At 37.6% G+C, this 21,226-nt stretch overlaps 1 protein-coding gene across 1 annotated transcript; it reads right to left on the bottom strand.

The window, feature by feature from the left end:
- Positions 1 to 12,336: 12,336 nt before the first annotated feature.
- On the bottom strand, positions 12,337 to 20,779 carry LOC134672774 (uncharacterized). Its single transcript, XM_063530716.1, has 3 exons — positions 20,480 to 20,779; positions 13,761 to 18,465; positions 12,337 to 13,456 (listed from the first exon to the last, which is right to left on the bottom strand). The coding sequence occupies exons 1-3, from the start codon at positions 20,685 to 20,687 to the stop codon at positions 12,421 to 12,423; spliced, it is 5,949 nt and encodes a 1,982-aa protein (XP_063386786.1). The 5' UTR covers positions 20,688 to 20,779; the 3' UTR covers positions 12,337 to 12,420.
- Between the last annotated feature and the right edge of the window lie 447 nt (positions 20,780 to 21,226).

Below are 21,226 nucleotides of genomic sequence, written 5' to 3'. Positions count from 1 at the left end.
TCTAGTCAAATTCCACACTAACATACCAATTCATAAGATTACCTATCTGTATCATGGTATTTATGTAATTACCATGCAGTTCGCTCATTCTTGCCGTCCCTATATGTACCTAGGGGCGCGGGCGAAACCCACGATAACTAAATGATTTATGATTTAAATATCATTCTCATGTCAGTGTACGTTAGAATTAGACTTATATCGACCGTGATTTCCTCTTATATTGGTATTGAGCTCCCGATATTTCGACACAGTTAGGCATCTTGTTAACGGTAACTGAAGATGGTAGGAAGCGGGTGGGTGTCAAAGTTGTGTAGACCCTGCTCGGTCTACGCTCATAGTTACGTGCACATCACACACCCACCCGCGTGAACAAGATGCATGCATGATGCATGTACATAACTGCGTTGAAATATCAATACAAAAGGTAATCACGGTCCATATCCCGGTCGATATGTCAGGCATATCGTGAAATTCCTAGAAATATCGTGAAACGTGAAAATCTTTACATTCGAATTTAAAGATTTTTCACGTTTAAATTCGATTAGATACAAGTCTAATCGAATTTAAACTGTTGTGAGTAACATCAGGCGTGGCTCACTCCACGATTTCGTCGCTTTGCTACAGGTAGCTAAAAGTCCATCCGTTCGACCCCAATTTTGGGGTTTGCCATAAGTCGCGCGTGGCGCTGTCGCCATCACCTATCTGTGCTGACCGTGACAGACGCGTTTTGTTAGAGAGTGAGTCTTCTGTACCTAGTACATACTATTATTTATTCTGTGGTAACATTGAATAATCTTATGGTTTAGATTCACTTTTGCATAACAGCTTATAACTAATAATATTAGCGAAAGTCTCTTTCTAATCAAGGGAATTGGAAAGAGATTCCCACTAATATTATTAGTTACAAGTTGTTATGCAATCTGCCCCAGCTTGTACCTATCTAGTTTTTATATCGTGCGCAGCGTGCGACACAGCGAGGCGCAGTACGCGATACACGGCCGTGATACGCGCGATACATGAACGCTACTCGCACTGTTAAGTGATTGAGAAAGGAGACCTAGGGGCCGATTTTTGAAATTCGACCACTCGATTTCGAGTATTTCGTTCAATAATATCTCCACTACTAGGCATTTGAATTCTACCAATAGAATTGAAATCGAGTGGTCGATACTACTAGATTCCAAATTTCAGTCGCTCGTATTTCAAAAATTAGCATTTCGCTGTTTTCCATCGATATTCGAGTGACGAAATTAATTAAATCGAGCGATCGAAATTCAAAAATCGGCCCCCTAGGCTCTCCGATACATGTCGCGCGAGTGACTTATTACAAGTGAGTCTAAACCGTAAATTTATTCAATATTCGATATAATTCTAGCCGTGAATCATTCAAAACTGTTATTAAAATTGGCCTGTAAAGCATTAACGAAGCGAAATTAAGCTTTCACGGCGTAAAGCGCAACCCATGTCAAATTGTCGATCGCTATCGTTACAGGGGTCTGCCAAAAGGCGGATGCGTCTGTCCGGGATAACACACGCCGCCAGACAGGAACATGCTCTTTCATTTGCAACTAATCTTGTTGATTACATTGGAGGACATTGAATAGAATAGAATAGAATAGAATAGATTTATTCGTAAGCACAAACAATCGGAACAGTACATAGTATAAAAGAAAACACAAAATAAGATTAAAGTGCCACGAAATGGCCCCATCTCAGCATGTTGCTGGTGGCTTCCAGCGCTGATCTTCCGATGAGACCATCAAGTGAGAAGAATCACGGAAGGTAACAAACAAGAAGAAAAAAGACAGAAATAACATACAGTCAACAGTTAATTAAATAAGAAAAAAAAAGCTTTGCTTGTTTTAGGCCCACTTGCACCATCCCACTAACCCGGGGTTAAGCGGTTAACTCGTTAATTTAGTGTCAAATTGTACTGGTAAACATGGCAACTCCAGGTTTAACCGGTTAACCCCGGGTTAGTGGAATGGTGCAAGTGGGCCTTAAGGGCTAATTTAGACGGTGCGAAAAGTCGCATACGAGTTTCATTAAATTGCGATTTTTGTTCGGTCCGTCGAAATGGATGTAACCAACCCTACCCTACCAAATCAACCCTAAGCCCCCATTCGCAGGGCAGCTTTTTTAACGCGCGTTAAAAAAGCGTTTGAATGACACAAATGGATAGCCATGTATGTATTCACACGACAGCGGTGGCGCTTTTTATCAAGTGTTGTTGGATTTTCGACTTTAAGCCTTGGTCGTTAAATCGAATTTAGAGTGCGGACAGATTCAAGCGCTTTTTTAACGCGCGTTGAAAAAGCTGTCGTGCGAATGGGGGCTAAGACATTTGTCCACATTCCTCAGGAAAGTGCACAATTATTAAAACCATAGATTATTAAAACTAGGCCTCAATTATAATGGCCACTTTGAGCAGTAGGTACTTAAATCAAACTACGAGTATTTATCGATTCAAAATAAATGCAATTATTTTTTTTACTTTCTTTTGTAAAGTATACTTACGCTTAGAGTGTAGCGACATCTACCGTAAGAGTGTTCTATCTTAACAGCACCGAGAGGATCTCAAGTTAAATATACTGAGAATTCACCCGTAGTTTTTTCATCTTGCAAGTAAGTTTATTTAACCAACAATAATCGGGTCTTAAATCACTCCTTCGTACTCTATAATCTCCCATGCAAAACACCGCTAAAATATACATGAGTTATTTATTCATATTTCATATTATTACTTCGCTGAATCCGTTAGGTACAATCAATTATATACTTGTTGGATGAGCGTACGCGAATGTAACTAAAATAATTGTTTGATCAAAATTAATTTGTTCTCTACAAATTAGTTGGTTATTCAAACTTCAATTAGCTCTATTTTTTGTATGACAATTTCTAGCAATCTGTCTCTTTCTCTCTCTTCCGAGCTATACACCGTGTTTTTATTTGATTTCCGTTAACTTCGGGGTATGGTTAAGTACGTTTAAGAGAACTAAATGGCATACCGTAGAGTTTCGTATCTTCGCCTGGGTTTTGACATTTTTCCCAAAAAATCTCTCAAATTTGAAAGCATTTTATTCCGTTAAGGCGAAAAAACGTTTTTTAGTATTCCTAACTATCAGTATACACCACTGAAACTTTTAATTTCATTGGTTAATTCGGTAATAAATGGCCCCAAAGGCAATATATAGGCGATGTTTGGGTATTTTTCCCAATCTTCGCCTATGGCATGCCTTGCCTATGGCGTGACTTACACATGTTAAGTCGTATCTCCTTGGAATGTGCTAATATACCATGAACCTTAACTACACCAGACGAGGCATATATTAAAAAAACGGGGTAGTAGGCGAAGTTTGGTAACGGTTTGAAGCTGTTTTCATACATTTTCTATAATGAAGCTAGGGCTGCCAAAAATTTACCAACATGCCAAATAAAGGGGAGTAATGGTTTATAAGTTAAATACTAATTTGTTTTAACAAAATCGTTTAATTGTTGCAAAATTGTTGTTATTATCGTAATTGACATCAAATCAACCTTATTTACACAAAGTGAGACATAAAATACCTATTTGGTACCTACTCAATATCGGTAAGAGTAGAAATAAACATTTGCATATAGCGTAAACTAAAATAAGAAAACATTTAAATTTGGGAACAAGTAATGTCATCCACCAATGAATGTGGTACAAAAACTTTGTCAACCCTAGGGGTAGGCGAAATTTGGCAACAAGATGGGCGCAAAGTACCCTCACCAATGTTTTATCCAATTGTGACTTCTAAACGTAAGCTAGCCATTAAATAATAGTTTCATATGAAAAAGAAATAGTTATAGGTATAGGATATAAACATGTAAAAAGTTTAACATTACTGGGTCCATATCACCGTTTAAAACTGAAGTTAAAACACTGGTTTAAAAAAACGTGTGGTCGGCATCGCGAAAAAACATCACTAAAGGCCAACTGTGTGAAGTTAGCTGCAGAATGTTCGAAGAATCTTGACACCCGTAAAAAATACTTTGTATTTAGCAGTTTTATGTAAGGCTTTACATTAGAAACATTTTGTTAATGGCAACTTATGTCAAACTAGGCGAAAATAGGTAGCGCAGGCAAAGATTAGAAACTCTACGCGGTAGTGATTTTCAAATTTTTCTTTTGTTAAAAAAAAAATGTTTAAAAAGTAATTAAATGTAGCATGTAGCGTTGTAGTAACAATTTCGAACAATGAAAACTATAATAATACCAGACATAGAAATATATACCTATAGGCATGTCACTTGACTGTTCATATATCAAGTTTCATGTCACATATATCAGAATGTCGTTCTAAAATGAGAAGGTAACGATTGTATGGCGGCGGCTGGGTTCGTGTGACCTACCTACAATTTATTAAACGTTTATCTGCTCGCCACAATATTTTATACTTAATTAAAACAAACGAGTATTTTTAATGACCATAACAAGCCCATCATAATTTAACCTTAAACCTACAAAGTATACAATTTAATCGGAATTTCCTATCCTCTGGAACCAGTATATGGCAATCTTTACATTGTTTGCTCCGGCGTGTGAGCGGGACATCGCTATATACGTGTATATCACTGCCTCGCTCGCACACCCACAGTGTAAACCACACACACAGTGTATAACCGCGTAAAGCCATAACAACGGAATTCCATAGGAATATTTGCCCCGCGAATGACATCGGTAATTTATGTCTTTATTCGGCCTGAGGCTATAAGATCGGTCAAGTGCGAGTCGAACTCGCGCCCTGACGGTTTCGGTTACAATGAGTTTTTTTTTCTGAAGTCCAAGTCACATCTGACCCGTTTTTATCACTTATTTGTTGTTATGCAGTAGATATTCCTTTATTATTCAGTAAAAATACATAATTTTATCTATGTAAGTAGGTAGGTAGGAACGTATCCAATAGCCGTATCACACTACCGCACTGCACCGCGACCTTGGTAGGGTGGTCTTTAAGCCCCAGCTTTGTGACAGACAGGTCAAGAAACAAGCTTACCGTAACATGCATGGTCCTTCTTTGGTCCAAGGACCATTTTACGGTACGGATCCCTAACAAAGAGCTTGTTTTAGGGTTCCGTACCCAAAGGGTAAAAACGGGACCGTATTACTATATGACTCCAATGTCCGCCTATTTGTCCGTCTGTCTGTGAGCAGGCTGTATCTCATGAGCCGTGACAGTTGAAATTTTCACAGATTAATATTTATGTTGCCGCTAAAACAAGAAATACTAAAAAGAACGGAACTCTCGTTGGGCGAGTCCGACTCGCACTTGTCTGGTTATTTATTTGCCATTTTGTTATTAATACGAGCCATAACTCACGCTGCAAGTTTGTCCGTTGCCTGCATTTTTCTAAACACTCTGAACTGGCTCTGGGAATTTTAATTAATATCCCAAGTAGCATTGCAAGCTGTATATAAGCTGTATTAAAGTTTATTTGTATACTATAAGCTGTACAGTTAGGCTGTACAAAGGCTGTATAAGCGCTTATACAGCCCTTATAAGTAAAAAAAGGGCCCAAATTATACAGCCTTTGGCGATATTAGAGCTGTAGAGTAGCTGTATAAGCAATACATAAGCTGCATAATAGCTTCATTACAGCTATATTTCGGTGTAACAGGAAACCTTAACACTACAGATAATCTCCTATAAGTACGATATAAGAATATAAGTTTTAAATGAGTTATAAGAAAGAATTACAAGAGAATAATAATCATTTACGAAACTAAAATGTCTTAATCTTGTTAATTCGTAATATAGTAATGGCGACAATAAAGTGTTATAGTGGATGGTAAAAGTAAAAGTAAATATTATACAGGACTTGAATGGAATATTACATTATTGGTAAGTGCGGATTATTATTTATTGTGAACCTGTGTATCTTTTCTGGCAAAATATTTACGCGCCTGCAAAATAACAAAGAGAAACCATAAGGAAAATATCAAAAATCGGTAAAGTTACTGTTTGTTTTTAAGGTTAGAGTATCAAAAATATTTATAAATATTAATTCAAAGGCTAAACAATTTATTTTAGCCGGTAATCATAACACGGCGTTAGTCTGCTAAATATTTGCAAGTATTTCTTTAATTATATTTACAAATACGTTTTTTTTTTATTGTAAAATGGCGACAATTTTTAAACAGCCTACAGGATAGTTGGAGAGCATTATAATCTTAGTAGTTGTGCTGTGTACTAAATGGAGTGTCTTTTACAGCTTTTGTAATTAAAACAGCTTTATAATAGAATATTTGTATTCGTTTGGCTGTATTTCGGTTCTCCGTACATAAGTTATAATTCTCTTTAGAGATCCGTATAACAAATAAAAAACCTGTACTGTAACTGTCATATATTCCTTTAGTTTTATAATACACTTATTTTCAGAAATCATTACACTACTATACTTATACGAGTGTAAAATTACGCCAAAAGATTGTTATAAGCGACTCTATCAGTAATACAGAAAAAAGCTGTACTATAGCTGCCATTTATTCACTTGGTTTTATAATACCCTTACAGACAGAAGTTATACAACTACTATTCTTATAGGAGAGTAAGATTACGCCATAAGAAATAGCTTTAAAACGGGATTGACAGATACATTTGTACAGCTACAAGTGCCAAGTGATACTATAATACAGCCTGTATACAGCTTTTACGATAAAATTAGCTTGTAGTGTTTCACAACACTTAATGTTTTAAAACGGAGTTGACAGATACTTTTGTACAGCTAAAAGTGCCAAGTGTTACTACAATACAGCCTGTATACAGCTTTTACGATAGAATTAGCTTGTAGTCTCTCACAACACTTTTAGTTTTATAGTAGACTAGCTGTGCCCGCGGCTCCGCCCGCGTAGAATTCGATCTGTGTCAGTAAGCGGCTAATTTCTAATCCTAATTTCTCTCCCTCTCCCCTGGAGGCGGAACTTGAAGTATAGTTGACAGATGGATATGCTAGAGGACTGCAGTCCAGATACAATATTTTACAATTAGGTACCACAAAATAAAACTACAATCCAAAATCAATAGTTTTGCGATATAAAAAAAATTTCGATATAAAAACGCAATTTGATAGACATTTGTACATTTTTAGTTTTAGTATGGAAATCAGTCACATCATTTTATCAGGAAAATCAACAGTACTACAGCAGTAACGTTGCAACAGAGTAATGCTGACGCAGTCGCCATAATTATAAAGTCATTGAAAACGCGAGCGAAGCGAGCGCGAAAATTTTTCGATATAAAAACGCAATTTGATAGATAGTTGTAAATTTTTACTTTTAGTATGGAAATCGGTCACATCATTTTATCTCGAAAATTGACAGTGCTGCAGCAGTAACGTTGCAATAGAGTAATGCTGCTGCAGTCGCCACACATCAGAAAGTTGTTGAAAACGCGAGCAGGCGTGTCTCTCTCCGCGATTTCGTCGCTTTGCTACAGGTAGCTAAAAGTACATCCGTTCGGCCCCAATTTTGGGGTTTGCCATAAGCCGCGCGTGGCGCTGTCGCCACCTAGCGGCCATATCTGTGCTGATCGTAACAGACGCGTTTTGTTAGATAGTGAGTCTTCTGCACTTAGTACTATTAATTATTCTGTGACGCGAGCGAAGCGAGCGCGAAAATTTTTCGATATAAAAACGCAATTTGATAAACAGTTGTATATTTTTACGTTTAGTATGGAAATCGGTCACATCATTTTATCACGAAAATTGACAGTGCTGCAGCAGTAACGTTGCAATAGAGTAATGCTGCTGCAGTCGCCACACATCAGAAAGTTGTTGAAAACGCGAGCAGGCGTGTCTCTCTCCGCGGTTTCGTCGCTTTGCTACAGGTAGCTAAAAGTACATCCGTTCGGCCCCAATTTTGGGGTTTGCCATAAGCCGCGCGTGGCGCTGTCGCCACCTAGCGGCCATATCTGTGCTGATCGTAACAGACGCGTTTTGTTAGATAGTGAGTCTTCTGCACTTAGTACTATTAATTATTCTGTGACGCGAGCGAAGCGAGCGCGAAAATTTTTCGATATAAAAACGCAATTTGATAAACAGTTGTATATTTTTACGTTTAGTATGGAAATCGGTCACATCATTTTATCACGAAAATCGACAGTGCTACAGTAGTAACGTTGCAACAGCGTAATGCTGTTGTAGTCGCCATACATTAGAAAGTTATTGAAAAGGCGAGCGAAGCGAGCGCGAAAATTTTTCGATGTAAAAACGCAATTTGATAGATAGTTGTACATTTTTACTTTTAGTATTGGAATCAGTCACACTATTTTATCACGAAAATTGACAGTGCTGCAGTAGTAACGTTGCAACAGAGTAGTGCTGCTGCAGTCGCCATATCTTAGAAAGTGATTGGTAACGCGAGCGAAGCGAGCGCGAAAATTTTTCGATATAAAAACGCAATTTGATAGACAGTTGTACGTTTTTACTTTTAGTATGGAAATCGGTCACATCATTTTATCACGAAAATTGACAGTGCTGCAGCAGTAACGTTGCATTGCAACAGAGCAATGCTGCTGTAGTCACCATACATTAGAAAGTGATTGAAAACGCGAGCGAAGCGAGCGCGAAAATTTTTCGATATAAAAACGCAATTTGATAGATAGTTGTGCATTTTTACTTTTAGTATGGAAATCAGTCACATCATTTTATCACGAAAACCGACAGTGCTACAGCAGTAACGTTTAACAGAGTAATGCTGCTGCAGTCGCCACCCGAATGTCACTTTTATCATAACTTATAATGTTATTGTAAACGCGAGCGAAGCGAGCGCGAAAATTTATCGATATAAAAAACGCAATTTGATAGACAGTTATACATTATTTTTTACTTTTAGTCCCAACCAGGCGCGAATCCAGGATTTCATACAGAGAAGGGACGGGACAGTTTTCTATCAGCCTAGCTTCGCATAGGGCTCGACATTTAAGGGTCTCAGCGAGGTTGTTTTCATACAGAAAAGATGCAAGAAAGCAGAGCTTTGAATTGACCAAGTGAATTGAATTGGCGAAGTGTGAGCAAGGCAGAAGGCCCAGCTGCGAAAGAGGAAAGCTTGGATTTGGATCCACCCCCAAGTGTAATTAAGGGAGAAGATCAACTTTGCCATAAGGCAGAAGACCTCGCGTAAGACCTTACGCCGAACTGCAAAAGAGTGGCTTGAAATCGAATCTATGCATGTAATCACGACTCTTCTACTGCTCGCTCTTTGGCTTCACTCGAAAGCGCTACTTCATAGGATGCTTTTAGTTTTCGGCTTTCACGGGGCCCCTTATAACACTTTGACAGTTAGGTCTCAGGATCGCGGCTAAGGAGCAACTCGGCTTGGCCGACAAATCTGGCGTGCAAGAGAGCAAAATTCGCTATAAAATCGTAACCTATGTCGAAAAAACCGGCTGGCCGCAAGCCCGAAAGCAAGATTTTTTTCCATGACTTTAAGGGCCTCCGCGTAAGGTCAAATCGAAAGCCTACGTTGGAGATGTTCTTACGTACCCTCACTCTCTTACTTGATCCCTACGGCCCTTCGTTATTAGATGGGTACTTGTATGTACACGTATAAAAGTTTCATGTAGGTACCTACTCCACGACGACTGCAGTGCTGATGCAGCCTGCGCTTTTTTTTGCCTACGGTTTTGGTGCCATAAGCAAGTTCTTATTTTGCTTAAAAGGGTTAATCCGGCACTGCAAATGACAGAGGTCAATGTTTTTTTTTTCAATGTACCCACTTGCTTAAAGTAGGCGATACGTATGAATATAGATTTGATATGGGTGCGATATAATTACGATTAGGTATAATTCATGATAGAGAAAATTAATAATTTTAAATAACTATGCAATTATACGCATGTTGATATGTGTGTTTATTTTACCTCTATGTAACTATGTAAACTCATTTTTAGTTTTCTTGATTACTTAATGTTTACTCAGTTCCCCAAAAGATGGCACTGTGCAATGAGGGGCAATTAATTTACTGTTGTTTAATTTTGTTGTATTATTAATTTATTAAATCAACATAATTATTCCATTATTTTTGTTGATATATCCGTACCCCCTTTCTAAACTTAGAGTTAATTTGGCAAAATCTTTCCTCGGTGGCTTATTCATGTCACAATGTATTAAATTCAGCGCCATCTGTTAGTTTACCAGGATACTCAATAGTTGTAGCACAACTATTGAGCAATAGTTGAAAAGAGTTTGACCCTCTTTCCTAAGTAGCGCCATAAGATTCAGAGGCAAACTTAAGTCAATCGAGTGTTGTGGCTACCCCCCCCTTTTAGGGGTTGAATTTTTATAGCCTAAAACCTGGCCGGGGATTTTCTCGACAGGTTAGTAAAGTTTTCATCAAAATCCGTTCAGCCGTTTTCACGTGATGCGCGTTCAAATAAACAGACAAACAGATAAACAGACAAACAGATAAACAGATAAACAGACAAAAATTCTAAAAACTGTTTGAACGTGTTCTGTTATCGATTCTAAGTATCCCCAGCCAACTTTTTTTCAAATATCTTCCATGTACAGACTTTCGACCGTCTTCAGCTTTATTATATGTATAGATTTTTTATATTCTGATAAAGCACCCCATGCTTCCGCAGAATCCTTTATAATGATTTTATACAGCTTGAGCTGTATAATGTCTGTAAAGTACCTTTTATACAGCTTAAATCTTTTCTGACACTCTTATACATCCCTTAAATCACTCTAAGTTCTTAATTGGCTGCTATATTGATGTTGCCGACACTTCCATGCTGCTTGGGATATGATGATTATCAAGACTACAACTACATCACTGGCTCAGTGACCCAAAGAGGATCTTGGCCTCTGACATAAGAGAGCGCCATTCTGCCCTATTCAAAGATTATCAAGACTATTTAATCCATTTTATGTGGTGTTGTCACATAGGTATGTACTTACCTACTGTTTTTTTTAAACTAAGTACCTACTTTTTATCGTGCGCTGCTAACTTTTCTTGGTTTAACTCTAAACTATATAAATAAATCACTAGGCGTAAACAAGTATTTTATCTTAGAAACATGCATGATATTATACCTACATTTACCTATTAGAAGTATTTTTATACGCGTCGCTTCACTTTAACGTTAATTTTACTGCTATAAATAAACGAAATTATCAGCATTTCTAACGCCATTTAAAACTTGTCCCAATTAGTGGTCGAATGCTTTTACGATGACCAACTAGGTATCTTGCGTGTTATTCCAACTGCACCGTGCTAACTATTTCTTCGAAGTAATCGAAATTTCGTTAGTTCGCGCAATTCGAGTGAAAGATTAATTCCGTACCTACACGGCGGGAAGAAGTTCATCATCATCATCATCATCATCTCAGCCATAAGACGTCCACTGCTGAACATAGGCCTCCCCCTTGGACCTCCATACGTGCCGGTTGGAAGCGACCCGCATCCAGCGAAGAAGTTAAGTCGAAGAAATTGGAACCTTATGTAGATTTATTTTAAGTTCATATTATTTTCTTCGATAGAATATCTCCAGTTATCAACTTCTTCCCGCTGCGTACGGAATTTACCTTGGGCGGATCATTCTCCTGATTTGTGCCTGCGTTTAAACTCCGTCAAACCATAGTAAATGTATGAAAAGTTTGACGGAGTTGAGCCTCGTCGCAGTCCTATAATTTAAGAACCCGGGCGAACTTTAACAATCTAACATCACACGGGTATGTCTGCATTGCAAAACGACAACGAAGGAAGGATCTTAAGTCGCAATGTCCTTACAAGCTGATCTTATCACCTAAATGCACTGCTCTATTTGTCTTTCCAGCATTCTCGTTCCATAAAAGCATTGCAACATTAAAACATACAAAAATCAACTCTATCACAATTAACTTAAAACCTGATTCCCTAGAACTTGTAAAACAGATTTAAAACATGATTTATTAACGAATTTGAGCTTTGTATCGGTGTTTTAAGGTTTGAATTAGGTTGTAAGAGGGTAGTTGGAATGTCTAGTCCAATTTGCTTGTCTGTGGCATTTACATGTGTCAATTCGTGGTGATAGCCGTAAGAGACACCATACTTGACATACCATTACAGGATCGTTGGTGGAATTTGGACTTTAACTGCTTGAATTAAGAGTGGTTTTACTAAAATACTATTATGTAAAAGTTAAGTACTTTATATTTATTGTAGGGTAAATTAACCTTTTGTCGGCGCCTTTCCATTTATGTTGGGCTAAGTGGTTCTAAATGGGCAAAATAACAAAATACTATGGGCAGTTCTCTTGGGACATCCTTCTAAAAAATATGGAATCATCATAGTAATGCGACAGGTAGATAAAATGAAAGTCAATAACGTTATTAACACAATGTCTGTAATAATGTACTTCACTAAAAATGTTTTATTATCTACACTACTTAATATAAGTACCTATGTTTAACCTACATTACACTTATGTAATTTTGCACCAGTGACGTTAACTCCCTTAGTAGTAGTTCGTTGCTTTCTGCATTGTACCCTACATTGGCAACATTTAGATTTTTGCTCTTCAACATATCAGTATTATTTCTAATCACCGATTTTCTTAACAATATAACCTTCTCACTATCTTTAACCGAGCTACAACATTCTTCTACTAAACCTAGAACTTTCTCTTTAGTCAGCAGCTTGATGGAATTCTTCGATAGCAAACTGTAAGTTTTAACATATGATATCAAATCCTCAGTTTCTAAATCTGCAGTAATATATAGCAGATCATACAAAAGTACAAGTATTTCTCCCTCTATCTCCCTATTTACTCTTATTTCTACAACTTTATCTAACGGCTTGCCTTCGGCGTCTAATTTAGGTGCAGAAATATGACGCGACAAGGAATTGATATACATGCTGTGGAGAATATTCTTTATAATACTCGATACTCCTTTTATTAATGTTTTATCCTCTTTTCTCAACTGCCTTACGACGAAATGCAGCCATGACACAAGTCCGTATCCTTCCACCAAAATCTGCAACGCTCTAGGTATAGCTACAACAGCTCCTATCGCTCCTAAAATCTTTTCTTTCGTTTTCCTATCACTCAAAACGGAAGAGTAAAAATCCATGATCATTTTCAAGCACATAGTCTTAAAGATTACACTTATGTCTGTCATGGTTTTGGTCCCATGCTTGATTATATCCAAGATCCATAATCTTCTATCGGAGGATTCAACGTCACTGTCATGGAAAAGGCTCAGAAAATCAGGGACGACTGTTAAATCTACAAATTGTTTGGCAATTAAGAAGTTGTTGACGGGTTTGTAGAGAGGGTCGAAGGGGGCGGTGCAGACCATGAGGGATTTGGCGAGGTAAATAGCGTCAAGGGAGGGGAGACGGGGGTTTTTGAGACCAGAGTCGGGTTGGCTGTTGATGGCGGTGGACAAGCTGTGGCGGAGTGTCTCGATGAAGTCCGTGAGGAGGAGCTTATCGTTCTTGTGTCTCCTGAAATAAAATTGTGGGTTTTAGATGGAGTACGTTCACACACATATCACAGCCATAGGGAGTTCTTAACTCAGTGTTTTTAAAGGGACAATGTGTCCTACATTGCGGAAAGGGAAGGCCAATAAAAGTTTCAGAAAGCTGGTGGAGAAAACGCCGCTAAAATAAGGTGGAACATACATTACGGAAAAGATCATTAACTTTTGAAGTGACAAAAAACATAATTCAAGTATTTAATAAGCTCCTACTCTTTTTACCATTTCACCAGTGTTTTCGGTGTTGAAAGTTCAAATAAACATTTACTTACGTTTCAGTCTCCAGAAGCATATGGAACCGATGCAGCACATGGTACGCAGCCGCACGCATATCAGGACAATGCGAGCTCAACGCAACTACAGGCAGAGACAGCAACCCGCTTCGCAACATCTTGAAACACGATGCCATGGACCCTGGAGCCAACAGGTGACTTAGCAAGGGAAATATGAACGCTGGATCGTAGATACCCTCATCTGGATCGACGTGTGACGCGTTCACTATGTCTACGTCCTTTAATTCCGATATTATGACATCGTATCTTTGCTTTAATATCAGCCGAGTTACATCGCCTTCGTAATCTTTAGTAGTTTTCAACTCCTCAGACATAAAGCGTACAGCTTCTTTAATACCCTTGCAAGAGTTAGATGAAGGTAGCTCATAATCGTAACTCAATTTTTCAGTCACAGGGAAGTTCCGTACGGTTCTGTCTATAATTTCCTTGTCTAGGAGGTTCATGACTTGGTTTGGAGTGGGATGACTCCAGAGAGACGCTGATCTGTTCTTGCGGACAGCGTAGAAGTTAGCGGCGGAATCTCCCCACAAATAAGGCTTGTATTCGTTGACTGGAAGTCCGTGAGTCTCGTAAAAGTTTAGAATCTTTAATATCAAGCGATCGCAAGGGCTTCTAGTGGCATGGTAAGCACTTAAAAACACTGGGATTTGTTGCGTTTTCATCACTGATTGTTTGCGAGAAAGCAAGACGTATAGAAGGTCTATCAATCTCGATTTTATTTCTAAACTGTGGTAACTCAGCATCACGTTTAGGAATTCAGAATGTGAAGTTACCATGTCGAAAAGAGTTTCTAAATCAGAGTGGTCGTTAGGATAGAAGAGCTTTACTAGATTTGTTAATGTCTCAAGCATTAGCGGACCTGAGGCATTCTCCTGGTCACCTGATCTCACTTTCAGGCAGTTTTTCAAAACAGCCTTGCAGAAGTTCTGCCAAATGGAACTTTCAGTCATTTTTACGAGAGATTCCTTGTTATCAATGTCAAAACCTTTGAAATTCCCAACAAGTCGAATAACATCATAGATATTTTGTGCAAGATCTTTCAAAACTTCAGTATTCAATCCTTGTAACGCAATTGTTATCAAATTCAGAGACGATGACAAGTAGTTTGTAAGGTAGTCTTTCTTGTGCCCTTTTTCAGAGAGACTCATTTTTAAGAAGCATGCCTGGAAAAGATGTATGTGGCTTATTTCAGCGGTTTCAAACTTATGAATCTTGTTAAATATCTTTTCACATTCATTTTGAGACATGCACTCCAGAATCAGTTTTCTTATGAATTTCCAAGAGGAGATATATACTTGTCCAGCTTTATGCGGTTTTTCTAATACTTTTAAAATATTAGATTTGTATTCCTCGTAGACTTTAGGCAAGAAATCTTTATTCGCGACTAGGAAAGTGTCGTGGTGGATAATAGCATTACCGAGTGGTAAGGTGAGCTCCCTTTGGCTTAATATGTCTGGTTTGTCAATTTCGTCTTTAAATATTTTGCAGAATTTCTGACTGAGTTTGAGTAATGTGGCTGCGAGGAGGGACGTTGTTTTGCGAATGGAGTTGGCTTTGAAGAAATTCTTGAACTGTTCCTCACTAACATGTTTCACTTGGTGAGGCTTGTTTTCAAAATGTTCTATCAAAGAGTTCTCAATATTTGTTAAGTTAGGAATCACTTCTTTGTTAGTCAGCAAGTTTGTGTACACCTTTACAATGCCCTTGAACACTTCTTTTGGTAATTCGATGGTTACAGTTTTCGAGTACTTCGAGACAAGTACTCGAAGTACTTCTAACATGAGACTGGGTTCTTTATCATCTTTAACGCAAGCACTGGGATCTGCAGTAAAAATATGTTGTAGTACTGTGACGTCATCTGCTTCCGAAAGGCCAACTATTTCGAGAACTTTTATCGTGTGATCGCTGTTGACATTCTTCCTTTTATTTATTTTAATAAACGCTTTCACGATTTCACTACGGTTTTTCTGTTGATACGGCTTAAGGACTTTTTGTGTCTTGTTTAAAGATGTCATAATATCTCCGTTTCGAGTCATCACTTCTAAAAGGAATTTAGTCGCCAAGGTGTTGCAAGGATTCTTGCTCAGATCTAAAGGCGTGTAGATATTAAGATAGTGCGGGTTTTTGAACAGTGACAGTACAATCGTACGACAAACGTCTCTCATGTGGCATTTCTTCCCAATAAGGATTAAGCAATCAAAGTATAGGTTAATCTTTTTTTGCTGATCTTCCGTCAAGGAGTTCATGGTTGTTAGCCTGACTGTACAGAATATTAGATATTTCGCCCAAATCAGAAGCTCAGAGCCATCCACAATCTGTGTTGTGTTAACTTTATAAGGAACATCTTCTATTATAATGTCACATTCTTCTGAAGAAACTTCTTCAAAACATTGGAAGATGTCCTTTAAGAGAATTTCACTGTTTCCAATTATTGCTGCTGATATATTTTTGATAGTATCATCCCGGCCTGATAAATTTTCCGAGAGAGCCTCAGATTCCGAAGTCCAACTGGCAACATAACTTCTTGCATCTACTTTGGAGTCTCCAATCACTATCTCTGTCAATTCCGGAGAATAATTCGCGTGCAGTAAATTAGCTACGTAAATTGATAAAAATTGTTTCAAGGATTTTCTAGCTTCTTTGTTGCCTTGTATATATTGCATGCAGCCTACGATGAAGGGAGATGGCACTTTGTTTTCTAAAAACGATGTGTTTTCCGTGTTCTTATTCTTCATAAGATCGTTGAATAGTTTGTCTAAGTTCGCTTCACTGGTTTGATCGGAAATCTCAAAGTTGACGATTTGAGTTCTGATACTTTCAGTAAGATCTTTACTGTTTTCTAAAACATATTGCACCAAATCTCCGATCAAGACAGTAGGGGTTGCACGGGAGTTCCTAAGGGTGTAAAGCATAAGGTGTATTTCGTCTTCATCCCCCTCAAAAATTCCTGTGTTTTTGAAAAACTTGCAAATCGTATCCTTGGCCTCAATCCATGTATTATCATCAGTGTTTGTGTAAACTTCCAGCATAATGTTGAAAAGATCTTTGAACATCGGATTGCTTAGTGAAATTGCTGAGCTGTCTAAAGTCAACCACAAAGACACAACTTTGAATTTCAATAGTGAAACTCTCCCATCAGTCAGTGTCATGGAGAAGTCTAGAATCTTTCTCATGTCTAAGCTTCCTTCTAGCATTTCGAAGAATGTGGGGTGAATGTCGTTATACAGCAATAATAGATCCATTAGATAAATCAGGCTCTCTGTCTCAGATATTTTCGGCAGCCTGTAATCTTGAGTAGTCTCTGTAACCTCTTTACCACTTATAACATCTTGTATCAATGTTGCAATAATCGTAGGCACAGGCATGTGTTTTGGGAAGAAATACTCCATTTTACTCCTTAAATCGGAAATATCTACATGACTGTCTTCCATCTCTAAAATCCTTATGTACCTTCTTAAACTTTCCAGCATTTTCACTAAAATCTTCACACAGTATAAAGATATAGTTTGGTCTTTTCCTAAATGGGTCTGCATGAACTTTAGCAAAGGAATGGGCAAAGTTACGTATCTCGCAAAATTAACCACTTGAATTGATGATAGATTACCCATTCTAGGCACCATGTCCTCTGGTTTGAGTACATCCAATAATTTAATAGCAAACTGCAAAGTTTTCTCCCAAATGGGGGAGTGCTGAGGCTCGAAACTCTGCTCCACAACACTTATTATAGCTCTGTGTAAGTCAGGGCATTTGTGAACTATTTTTAGTATAACTTCACACGCCTCTTCTGTCTCCCAAGGCCTTTTTAGCGTCAGCAGAGCCTTATACAGGTTCTGATTTTTATTAGCGTCCACCATACCTAAGGTGTTATCAGTAAAATATAACCCGAGCTTATGAGAAGTGAAAAGCGTCAGTACAATTTCTGATAAAAGTGCCATTATGTCCGGGCGTAACTTATTTCTCGCTTCTTGACTTAATTCTGGCGGTCCCTTCCAAGAATACAGTTTAAAGATATTAAACAGCACTTGGTGACTGAATGTCTTCAGTTTCAAACTCTTTGAAATGAAACTGTTCTCAATTACGTTCTTTTTCAGGATATTTAAGAACATCAATACTGCTTCAGGCTCATCGTGAATCAACCCTGGAATTACTAAAGGTAATAAGCCTTGCTTATCTAATAAAGCTTTAATCAAAGGCAGATGTCCATCAACAAGAAAAGAAGTCATGAAATGCACAAATGACGTCCTAACATTATCCTTCTCTTTATAATTCGGCTTTTCAAGAATGTACTGCAAATGCTTGGGCGTTAGTGGTGCTTGGTTGATAACTTCGACACCCAAATCTGGATTTAAAGTGACTATTGAAGTCAGGAGTTTAAGGACGATTTTTCTGTGACGCGGTCCAGAATTTTCGCTAATCATGATTTCAACAGTTGGCATGAATGTGTTTAGGAAATATCGACAGGCTTCCTCAGTTATTGCGAACATTTGAGGATGTGAGGATTGTACTTTCATGATGATGAGGTGGAAGAGATGGAAGGCAGGGGTGGCGAGGGTGAGGTTCAACTTGCTGTCCTGGTTGATCTGCCGGAGGATTTCGTGGGAGTTGCCGCCGGCATTTAGGTATTCGGCCATGTAGTCCACTTCACTGTCGGGGTTCAGGCATACTTGGAGGAACTGGGTTAGTGCTGGAAAAAAATAATAGTATTATTTAATTGGATACTAGGAGAGGACCAATGGCTTAAAATACAGAAGAGTAGTTTATTTGAAACGGAGCATATTTGAGAAACTAACAGACAATAAGTTTTAGTCAAAAATGTCATTTTTGGTACACAAGAGTTCCTATGGCCACCTCCTGTTTTCATCATGAGATCAGCTCAATGGTACAATAATAAAGCATTGTCACCCGACTCCCATTTACATATGTATGTGAAGTTTCAGTCCAATAGAAGATAATGGGAAGTGGGTGCAATTTACCTTGCAAGATTTGACCTAAACACACATACCCAGGTGGGAGACTTGAACCATTCTATGAAAAAAGTGGCCAAATCAAAATATTTTATCAGCACTCCAATATCACCTAACAAAACCTATTTGCACAAGACAAAAATAAATATTTGGATTTGGTACTCTCTCCCGGACTCCCCCCAAATCTATGTTCTTAGACCTAAGGCTTTTTACAAACCTGATTTGCATTGAAAATGGTTTGTTATTATCAATAGGTAATTGAAGTCTGTAATCTGTAACACGGTTCTCTTATTTATCGCCGAAAATGGTATGGCCGATTATCACTTCCCAACTCACGTTTGGCGGAATTTTATTTCGCCGAATTTTATTTCCCAATTTATCAAATGATTTTTTTTTATTTGCCAACCGCACAGTTACCAACTAAACGTTTGGTCTGTGTTTTATAATGCCAATTTTCAAAATGCCAACTTTCATGTCGTAGAATGTTTTAGTTGGCATAATATACACTTAGTTGTTTATTGTCTACAAATTGTTTCATTTGGTCAGACTGTGCCAAAGGGGGGCCGTTTTGTAAGAATAACTTTTCTCTAAAATCAAAAACGGCCGAGATATTTGACACGAAAGTTGGGATATTTGACCCGAAAGTTGCTGTGTAATTACGTTTTTTAGGTTGTTGAAAAAAAAATAACCTCGAAGACTAAGGCGGGAGCATTTGCTCCCGCCTTAGTCTTCTAACCTAACCATATCCAAGTCGGCATTAAAATATACATTATAAAAAGTCGAACAACTCGGCCATTTTAGATTTTTTGGTATGTATCTTTTTCTTATTTGTAACTTGCCTAATGTATGAAAAGCGAACTATAGCTTCAACGAAACGTTACTCGCCCAAGAGTTGTTCGACCAAGTGAAAGATTTGACAAATGATAAGTCTCCCAAAAGTTTAGAGGCATTATAATCTGGTTTACAATAATTCTACCAATTGAAACGTTGTCATACAAAAATTTGCTAATCGTTCGTTATCAAAGTGAAACGTCGGCGAAATGTTGGTTGGCAAATGAAATTCTGCCAAAAATAGTTCTGCGAAAAGGCAGAACACCCTGTAACACCCTGGGGAATCGAATTTAAACTGTTGTGAGACATACTAACATTGAATAATTTTACAGTTTAGAGTCACTTGTTTTTAGTCACTCGCGCAAACATGTCGCGCGAGTGACTAAAAGCAAGTGGGTCTAAACCGTAAAATTATTGAACCCTGGGGAATGCATATTATATAATCAGTGTTTTATTAATCTGTTAAAACATTAAAAAACAGTTATTATATGAAATGTCCAAGGAAAAATAAGAGTTTACTTTTTTCAATAATTTTAATAGTTATTCTTTAAAGTTCTCATAAAATATTTCAGTTGCTAACCAGGAAATAGTTTAAATTTAACTGCTTCCCAAAATAATTTAAATTTAAAAGTGACATGCAACTTTTAATCCAAAGCTCTTGGGTGCAAACTCTTTTACCAATGACTTTTCCACAACTTCCTAGAAGTAGCCTTAATAATTGAAGGTGTTGATTTTTTGAGTCAGTCAACCAATTCAATTTTCACATTTTAGACGAAGGAAATATAAATAATTGAACCCGGTGTCGCATTTATGAATTATTTCATTTTAACCTCTAACCTATGCATGCATACTCAGAATCGTTGTATTTTGAAACTATATTACTATGAAATAACCAATACTCACCCATAGTTTGTCCGGTTTTCGAAGCTAGTTCTTTTCTAAAGTGCTTCACATCAAAAGCATGCTGTTTATTACCAGCTTTCTTGTGATCAGGAACCTTTTGAGGTTGTTCTTCGGTTCCATTAACATTTTCTGATTCCGGAACATCTTCGGAAGTCTTAATTTTCTTAGGCGCCTCTTCACTTTCAGTATTATATTTACGTTTACCCATTTTCAGTTATTAATTATAATTTATTAACATGTTTTTTAAGAAGACACGTGAGATCGATGTTGTTTTGAAACACTGACGTTTGTGATTTGTGACAGTTTGCCCCAGTTTGGCAATAGCAGGTGACAGCTCGCTTGCGGTATCATTTGAGATACCTTTTATAGCGCTTATAATAGACTACTCGGTTACAATTGATTTAAAAAAATCGATGTTGTTTACTTCTTGTTAAAGTACTTTCATACAACCCCTAAAACTGTACTATTATTTTGGAAAACCCACTAAATAAAAAATAAAAGAAATTATTATAGATTTTCCAAATTTAGAACATTATTATTATTTCCAACCGGTTCGACATTTTAATGATCATACATTTGAACGTTATACATAGATGGTCAAGAAAATCTTGTAGGTAGAAAAGGGCGCGAAGTTCATATTTTGTATGGGACGATATCCCTTCGCGCCTACATTTTTTCAAATTTTTCCGCACTTTTCTACTCTAAAAAAAAACCCTAAAAAAACCACTAAAAATATTTATTAATATT

The sequence above is a fragment of the Cydia fagiglandana genome, chromosome 17, assembly GCF_963556715.1.
Source record: "Cydia fagiglandana chromosome 17, ilCydFagi1.1, whole genome shotgun sequence".
NCBI lineage: Eukaryota > Metazoa > Arthropoda > Insecta > Lepidoptera > Tortricidae > Cydia > Cydia fagiglandana.
This window is presented reverse-complemented; position numbering and strand designations above follow the sequence as displayed.

Excerpts from the sequence above, each read along its gene's own strand:
- LOC134672774 (XM_063530716.1), bottom strand. The coding sequence starts at position 20,687 with ATGGGTAAACGTAAATATAATACTGAAAGTGAAGAGGCGCCTAAGAAA. Across the intron at positions 18,466-20,479 it reads GAAAACCGGACAAACTATGG|CACTAACCCAGTTCCTCCAA; the intron begins GTGAGTATTGGT and ends ATTTTTTTCCAG. Across the intron at positions 13,457-13,760 it reads ATGCTTCTGGAGACTGAAAC|GAGACACAAGAACGATAAGC; the intron begins GTAAGTAAATGT and ends ATTTTATTTCAG.